Source organism: Bactrocera tryoni, unplaced genomic scaffold (genome assembly GCF_016617805.1).
Source record: "Bactrocera tryoni isolate S06 unplaced genomic scaffold, CSIRO_BtryS06_freeze2 scaffold_51, whole genome shotgun sequence".
NCBI lineage: Eukaryota > Metazoa > Arthropoda > Insecta > Diptera > Tephritidae > Bactrocera > Bactrocera tryoni.
In genome coordinates this window covers 41,840-50,996 of record NW_024396198.1, presented here as the reverse complement: position 1 = coordinate 50,996, position 9,157 = coordinate 41,840, and the positions used below count along the sequence as shown (strand labels likewise).

The 9,157-nt window shown below is 49.5% G+C and overlaps 1 protein-coding gene across 1 annotated transcript; it reads left to right on the top strand.

Annotated features, from left to right (window-relative positions):
- Positions 1–7,234: 7,234 nt before the first annotated feature.
- LOC120781201 lies at positions 7,235–8,026 on the top strand. Its single transcript, XM_040113319.1, has one exon. It carries the CDS (start codon positions 7,235–7,237, stop codon positions 8,024–8,026), a length of 792 nt encoding a protein of 263 aa, XP_039969253.1.
- The last annotated feature ends 1,131 nt before the right edge of the window (positions 8,027–9,157 follow it).

Here is a 9,157-nt window from a genome sequence, read left to right as displayed (position 1 = left end):
TATAACTTTGGGAACATTTTCTTAGGTAATTTTTAAAGAGATTTAACCAAAAACAATAAACTGTTTTAAGCTTCTGAAGCAGTCCCTCCCTTTATTTGCAAGATGCGATAGCGAATGATACTAATGTTAATGACATCGGACGTTTAACTATTTTGCCATCTTCGTATATTGGTAGTCCACGGCATATGAACGAATATGCACAAGGCACAACGTTTAACTTTATTTGCAAGTATATAAACAAAGGGAGCGATATGGCTGTTTTCGATGTTGCTGGTGATAGTAGAAATGTTGTTGTTGTTTTAACGGTTTCTCGTTAGGATGGTAACGGTTATCTGTCTTGTCGACGTCATCTAAGACGACTGTCAGTGTCATACCGAGACTCGTCAGGGTCTATTCTGGATAAGTAGGAGTTTAACCTGCTACAATAGCTCTTCGTCTGCGATGGGTGGTGGTTTGACTCCAAGAACGCCATTGACGGGAAGGAAGTCGGTGAGAGTGTTGATGGCTCCACTGTGAATGGCGGACAGCAGCAGGAACTGCTTGGAGTGGAGTTCGTTGTGCTCCTTAACTAGGCCGGCCGATTGCCTTGTATATTGCCAACAACTTTCTTTGTCTTTTCCCCCATGTCTGCCGGCTAGCGACTTCAGGATTTTGTTGCGGCTCTGTACCTTGGCGATAATCGTGGTCGTATGGGGAAGAAGGAGCATAGACTATCAAAGGTTACACCTAAAATCTTAGGGTTATTAACAGTCGGAATTTTGACGCCATCGACTGCAATATCAAGTTCAAGTCTATACTCCTTCGTCCAGTTCGTAAAAATGGTCGCTGTGGATTTGGTGGGGGAAAGTGTGAGGTTCCGTGCAGTGCGGAAACTAGAAAGGTCGGAGAGCTAGTTGTTTACTTTCGAACACATGCCATCGATTCCATTGCCCGCCGTCAATATCGTACAATCATCTACGTTCGAGGTTATGGAAACCCCCTCTGGTGGCTGCGGGAGTTTCAAGATGTAGAAGTTAAACAGTAACGGGGAGGGGGTACACCGAGAGTTCGTCCCACCTGGCCAAACGATTAATGGTGTGTGTTACCTTGCTGTTATGAAGCGTCTTTTGTCACGCATTCGTTGTGCTCGACCACAATACCGTGAAGCAGGGTCCTGGCGCCTGTTGCACGATAATGCGCCGTGTCATCGGTCGACGCTTGTCACTGATTTTTTGACAAAAAACTCCACATTAACCATTAATCACTCACCCTACTCACCTGATCTAGCACCCTGTGATTTTTACCTATTTGGAAAACTTCATTTGTCCATGAAAGGACACTGGTTTCGAGACATTTCAGCTATCCAAAAGGCGACGACCGATATTCTCAAGAGCATTTCGAAAAATGACCTTAAACACTCATTTGAAATGCTAATTGACCGGGCTAAACGCTGTATCGAAGCACAAGGAAACTACTTTGAATAAAAAAAATTACTTTTGAAAAATATTAATTATTGTGGTGTTTTTAGCAGTCCTGTTTCGTTTGCGACAGAGCTTGTAGAAGTTAAACAGTAACGGGGAGAGGACACCACCCTGCGGAACCCCCTGTTTAATTCTTCTCAGTTTAGATGTTTCACCTCGAAATAGTACGGATGATTGACAACCGCTCAGGTAGTTCATGGTCCACCTCTTCAATCCTGGAGGAAGCGTAGTTTTCTCAATGTCTTGCAGTAGCGGTGTGTGGTTGACTGTGTCAAAAGCTTTTGACAAGTCCAACGCTACGAGGATCGTTCTCTCACAGGGCGGTTTCTGGTTGAGGCCACGAACTATCTGAGCGTTTATGACGTTAAGTGCTGTGGTGGTTCTGTGCACTTTTCGGAATCCATGCTGGTGGCTGGCTAGGCTCAGGTGGTGAGTGAAGATCGGGAGTAGCAAGTCCGCAAGTGTCTTTACTACTGGGGAGAGGAGAGTTATCGGACGATAAGATTCCCCTTTATTGGCGGGTTTCAGTAGTAGGACCACTCTTTCGACTTTCTACTCATCGGGCATTTGAAGGGTGTTCAGCGACTGTTTGAGGACCTTGGTGAGATAGCTTACTTCCGTCGAGCCTAGATGCTTTAGCATTAGCATGTTAATTCCATCAGGGCCAATGGATTTAGAAGATTTTGATTTGTTGTCGACCTCCTCATTGGTGAAAGTAAGTGGCGCCCAGTCTTTTGGCATTTTGCGCAGCCGTGGGTTAGCACATCGCTTGGCTTTGTCTACCGAAGGGTGCAGTGTAAACTGCCGGCTAAAATAGCTCGCGCACTTCTTCGGGACCGAAGAGGTGTGACCATTGAATTGAACTTCAACTCGGTCGTCGTGTCTCTTCGGGTTAGACAAAGCTTTGACTGTAGCCCAAAGCTTACTCACTCCGGTGGAGAGGTTACAGGACTTCAGGTGCTCTATCCATTTCGTCCGCTTATGTTGGTTTACCATTCGCCGAATCTCCAAATTGAGATCCCTTATTCGGAGATTCCTGGGATCGGCAGGGCGTGAGATGTCGCGCTCGTTAGCTAAAACGGCTACTTCGGCTGGGAAATTGGGGCGGGTTTCCGCTATTCTTCCAGCCGGGACGAAGCGAGCGGTAGCAGCTGCGATCACCTTGCGGAAACGACGTTCGCCAACGCATACGTCCGTAGTAATGGGTAGAGCGTTGAAGGTGCTCTTTCTTTTTGAAAGAAAATATTAAATATTTTTGAAATGACAAGCGATCTCCGGCGGCGCCAAAAAAAAAGGTCCTCCACTGCTGCCGTGATTGCAGCCTTCTCTGTTGATAAAACCTAAACAAAAAAAATTCTCGTTAAACTAAAACATATTGTCTGTACGATGACCTTCGGGCTAATAAAAAAAATCAAAAATTGACGAAATGGCGGCATGTTAAAAAAAAAGTTAAATTTCACCCAAAATTATGGTCGTTTTTGGCCCACCAAAATTCGATTTTTTATTAGATAAAAACTGGAAGGTCATCGTATGGAGAACTATATAGAGAAGATGCAAAAAAAGTTTGATAGCGATCGGATCATTTGTATCCGAGTAATCATTGCAGCAAATCCGACAAATGCTGTTTCGAGAAAAAAGCGATTAAAGATAAAGTGACTAACTGCCGAGCGGCTACTCTTTTAAATAGCTGTAACTCAAGAACTGTTTCAGATATCGATTTGAAATTTTAGTATGTTATTTTTAAAAGTATATCTTATCGAAATACGAAAAAAAAAAGATTTTTTGAAAATTTCACACTAGGTGCGCCCGTTAAACAGCCCTTGGCCGGTTAAAATCCGGGTCAATTCTGGGGCCGCAGCTTCACCAACATGGTAGGACTCGAACCCTTCACTGGAGTGGGTCCCCATACCATAAAGGAGCTGCTCCGCAAGGAAGAAGGAGTAGGCAGACAAAGGCATTGGCAAAAAATGCATGGCATGCGACATGCCAAGTTGCTAATGGGGGGGTCCAACCTCAGCAGGTTTATATTTGCAATTAACCTCCCTAGGGACAAACTCAGGCTACTGGTCACATTTTACACCGGCCACTGCAAACTGAATAGGCATTTACATAACATGGGTCTATCCTCTTGCCGGTTCTGCGATAGTGAGCCTGAAACACCAGAACTCCTGCTAATCGACTGCCCAGCAGTCTGTTCACGACGGATTAAGGCCCTTGGATCCACGTTTCCGAATAGGGATCGCATCGCCTAACTAGCACTCAATCTGTTCATCCTTGTACCATTAGCCGGCTGAACAGCCCGTGCACGGAACGTAACCAGGTGCACATAATTTTTTTTATTTTTAAGGGGCACACCTAGGGTGACAGCGTAAAAAAATGCCTCTGCGAATGGTAGGCACCTTGTCGCGGTGCAGGGGCTTAAACTGCAACACAGTACGGCATCTCCCAACCATCAGGGGCGATGCTACCACCTCCTAATCCAGGGTGTTATGCGACTCCCGTGCCCATTGGATGATTTGCCGCCAGGAGGTAAATTCGGCTGTATTCTAACGGAGCCTTCCCAACACCGGGCCGCCTTGGGAAGTAACGGTGGCCTTACCGCGTCAAGGGGCTTTGGCGCGGCGGACCTTTCAGTTTCCCCTTCAACAAGAATAGACCGGGAGGCCCACAACACGGGCCAAACGGTCGTACGACCAAGATGAATAATAACAAAAACACAACAACAACAACGTCGACAACAACCGAAGCAGCAGCAACAACGACAGTGCGCGGCTGCACAAGCACCGCAAGCAAGAGTGGCCCGGGGGCTAGACGAAAATTTAGCTTCCTGGATGCTCTGTCGCCGGAAGAGCGAGCACTCTTTGGGGAGCACGCGCGTGACGACGGCGACATGCCCTCTTGCAGCGGCACTCAGCGTAGTGCGTCCACCGCGACCACTGCGAACCGCGCGAACGCCGCTCCCACAACCCCCTCGAGCAGGATCGACTGCGGAGAGGAGGGTTGTTTCAGGAAAGTGGAATTAAGGAGCGAGCGCAAAAGGAGACGGCAACGAGGGAACATCCCATGTACCCCGGAGCCAGGACGCCCAGGAGGTCACGACGACCCACGAAGAGCGGGAATGAGTGGGGCCACTCTCAAGTGGTACCTCAGATTCCTTCAGGACGGCATGACACCGGAGACAGCCGAAAAGCGGGCTCTGAGTAGGAGTAGGGAAGCAACCCCTCTCCTAAAAGTGCACAGCGCACAGGTGCCAGCGGTTCGTCTGCAACAAGACGCAGGAACCAGAGGCCGAGCCAAAGCAGCAGAGGGACGAAGCGTAGTTAGGCCGGCACCCCAAGAGGCACCCAATCGTACGGAAAAGAGGAAAAGCGGCCAAATAACTCCTCAGGAGCCACCTAGGTCCAAGGGAATACGAGAGGACAAACCACAGGAGGCCAGGGGAAAAACCTCCAACTCCAACCAGCAGCCGACGAGAGCCGTAACCCGGAAGTACTCGGAGGCGGTGAAGAGCATCCGGATGGCAGTGTTGCCCCGCAACTACCCGGCGGAGGCCCTAGGGCCGGAACGGCAGACGTCTCTCCAGAACTGCTTAGTGAAAGCTTTGTTCGTGGGCGACGAGTACACCGGCGCCTTTAATGGCATTTTCTTTAAGGGCGGTATGCTGCTGGTGGACTGCCAAGATGAGCAATCGGCCACCTGGCTAACGGAGACCACGCCAAGGCTAGTGGGTTGGAATGGTCCTGTGTGTTAAGAGAGGCGAGGATATACCACAACTGCATAGTATGGCGGTATTCTTCCCTAGAAGTGCGGACGAAAATTACGACTTCCCGCTTGGTTTAGTGAAAAACCAAAACGTGGGCCTAAGAACCACGGCGTGGAAGGTCGTATCTAGCAGTGTTGTGGGTTCAGGGTGGAACCTCAACATAACAGTAGATGACGAATCCTACAAATACATTAGGCAGAAGGGATCCAAGCTAAACTTCCGCTTCGGTAGGGTGGTGATGAGGCCATGGAGGCCCAAAGCAACGCCGACGACGGATAAAGAACCCGCGACGGGGATGACCGCAGTTCCGGCTTCATCCGCAGCCAGCTCAGCAGGGCAGGAGGCGACTGCTGCTGTGGTTGCGGGAGAGCGGCATGAGTCCCCCAAAGACCCCATCCCGGCCGAGAGGGCTGTGACCACCGCCGTGGATGAAAGCAAAAGCAACGAGCTCCCAAAAGAACAAGAAGGCACGCTGCCATCCACCCAAGAGCTCCTAGAAGGGCTGGATATGCAGGTTGATGAAAAGATCGGGGACGAGGACCTGTCTCTCATCGAACCCATATTATAAGCTCCAGCGCCGGCATAGAAGTTGCCCAGGTGAACCTACATCACGCATCGGCAGCCTCGGCTGTCATCGTGAAAAGGTTCATTTCGGATAACCTGGGCATCCTCTTAATCCAAGAGCCTTGGGTGGTCAGAGGAGAGGTAAGAGGCCTCAACACAAAAGGAAACAAGGTAATCTGGGATCTCTCTAGCGAGAGACCCCGCTCTTGTATAGTCGTTAGAGCCGATATAGACTTTTTCTGTATTTCAGAGTTTCTAACGCAAGATCTGGTGGCGGTACAGGTGAAGGACAAGGAAGGTTCGGACTTCGTTCTCTCACCCGCCTACTTCCCTGGGGAGACGGCCATAGCAAAGAAATCTGTTCACTGTGGACTCAGTCAGCTGGGCACTGGCCTCTTTTTCAAACTACAAGTCACCGGGAGTAGACGGCGTCTTCCCGGCCCTCTTGCAGCAAGGTATGGATACTCTCCTGCCACACCTGCTAGGGCTGATGAGGGACAGCCTGGCGATGTCGTATATCCCTGAGCCATGGAGAATTGCAAAAGTAATCTTCATCCCCACGGTAGGGAGGAGAGACTATTCACTAGCCAAATCATTCCGGCCTATAAGTCTCACATCCTTCATGCTAAAGGGGATGGAGAAAGTAATAGATAACCACATTCGATCGGAGGCACTGAAGAACGCACCCCTACATGCCAGGCAACATGCGTACAGAGCGGGCAGATCCACAAACACTGCTCTGTACCAACTCACGTCTGAGCTGCAAGATTCGCTGGATAACGGCGAGGTTGCGATCTGCGCCTTCCTAGACATTGAGGGTGCCTTTGACAATGCGTCTCACACCAGCGTGATCAAGGCACTTGAGAGAAGGAACGTTACCACTCCAATATGCAGATGGATAGAAGCCCTTCTGCGTACTAGGGTAGCGGAAACCACGGTGGGGGAAAGCAAGATTCGTCTTGGCACCACAAGGGGCTGCCCACAGGGGGGAGTACTATCCCCTCTGCTATGGAGCTTGGTAGTAGACGAACTCCTTGAGTTGCTCGCCAGCAATGGAATCCGCTGTCAAGGGTACGCGGATGACATCGTAATAATGGCGAGAGGCAGATTCGAAAACACTCTCTGTGACATTGTTCAAAGGGGCTTAAACCTGGCGAAAAGATGGTGCAACACGGTAGGGCTAAACATCAACCCAGCAAAAACTACCGTGGTCCCATTCACTAGGCGGAGATCTCTTCCGGGCCTGAGGTCCCTAACAATAGGGGGCACAGAGGTGGAAATGTCGAAAGAGGTCAAATTCCTTGGCCTCACTTTAGACTCGTCACTACGGTGGAGTAGGCATTTGGAATTAACGCTGTCCAAAGCAACGAGAGCACTTATGGTATGCAGACGCCTGGCCGGCAGATCATGGGGTTGCAAGCCAGGAATCATTAGATGGCTGTATACCATGATAGTAAGGCCTATTATCACCTATGGAGCGGTGGCTTGGGCCACCAAAGCAGCTCAGTCTTCGGTGATCCAGAGACTGTCAATGCTGCAAAGACTTGCCTGTGTCTGTGCTTCGGGGGCAATGCGCATATGCCCCACTGTGGCACTGGAAGTCATACTGGAGCTCACACCGCTGCACCAGGTGATAAGACAAGCAGCAAACCACACCATGCTGCTAATGTCAGCAGAAGGCTGCGGTAGAGAAAAGTTAATGTCCTCCAGACAGATGAACACACTAGCGGAAAGCACACCGCTGGTCCTCCTCCCAAAGGACGGCACAACGAAGAAAATAAACTTCAAAAGGAATTTCAAAGTTACTCTCGGCAGCAAGACGGAGTGGAGCGATTCCACGCTGGAAAAACTGCTGGAAGACAGTACCATCCAGTGGTACACCGATGGCTTAAAAACACCGGAAGGTATTGGGGCAGGTATTGCGGGACCGCGTACTAAGCTGTCCATACCAATGGGCTGCTTCCCAAGTATCTTCCAGGTTGAAATTCTTGCCATAGGTCAGTGCGCTGAAGTCAACCTCAGCCGCAACTATCGCAACCAGCGTATAGCTATTCTCAGTGATAGCCAAGCGGCACTTAAGGCCATTTCATCATATGAGATCAAATCGCTTTTAGTCGAGGAATGCATAGAGAGGCTAAACCGCCTGTCCTTGTGCAACCGGGTGCACCTAATTTGGGTGCCAGGGCACAAAGGAATAGAAGGTAACGAGAAGGCCGACGAAGACCAGAACCATACATAGCGGTAGGATCCCACACTTTTAAGGAGCTGCTCCGCACGGAGGGAAGAACGGAGAGAGAACGGCATTGGCGACAGGCATGCGCCACGCCAAACTGCTACTAGGGGGGTACAGTCTCTCCAGGTTCAAGGAACTTATTCACCTCCCCCGCGAAAAATTCCGTCTCCTCGTCGCAATTTACACAGGGCACTGCAGGCTCAGGAAACACTTGTCCAACATGGGCATAGTCTCCTGTGCTAACTGCCGGTTCTGCGACCTCAAACAGGAAACACCAGCACACCTAATCCTGGATTGCACAGCAATCTGTGGAAAAATGCTTAAGGCCCTGGATTCCATTTTTATCAGCAGGGATCACATCACCTCAGTAGCGCCCGGCAAACTCCTAGACCTGTTCAGGCTGCTGGGACTCTGGGAAGACATGTGATATCGTAGAGGGCACAATAGACCCTAGATCGCGGTGCATTACCTCATAACATTTATCTATCTATCTATCTAACTAGCACTCAGCAGAATATTGAGCTTTATCAATATGCTGGGGCTATGTGAGCCCTTGTGTTTATGATTTGGAATATAATTTTTGTATTTATGAATTGTATTGAATTTTAACATAAAGAGATAAAAGATCCTTACCTTGGTTCTAAGCTTCCTTCCCATATGACCAAAGATGCCTTCTATGAGCGCTTGGAGCATCCCCAAATGGGTGGAGGCTGATCGACTTCGCAGTGGCCCGAAATATGGTTATCTGTACTACTAGATTCGAGCACAAGAAAATACATCAAGCTACCTGACTGTCTCCGGATCGTAAAGCCACCAACCAGATCGATCGCGTTGTGATAGACGGAAGACACGTCTCCAGTGTTCTAGACGTACGTACGCTCCGAGGTATTTTGTTGCAGCCAAGATTCGCACCCGCCTCTGTGCAGCAAAAAACGCACGTCAACAAATACAAGGAAGGTTCGACGTCGAGAATATGCAATCACAACAGACAGCAGAACGATTTTCTACTCGGCTTGCACTCCTGCTCTCTGAGAGCACTGGTCAACAACTCGGTATAAGGGAACTGTGGGACGGCATTTCCAACTCCTTAGAATAGAAACGGAGAGTTGAAGAGGGACGCGAGACGCATTTGCAGAC

Coding starts and splice junctions, on each gene's coding strand:
- LOC120781201 (XM_040113319.1), top strand. CDS start 7,235: ATGATAGTAAGGCCTATTATCACCTATGGAGCGGTGGCTTGGGCCACC.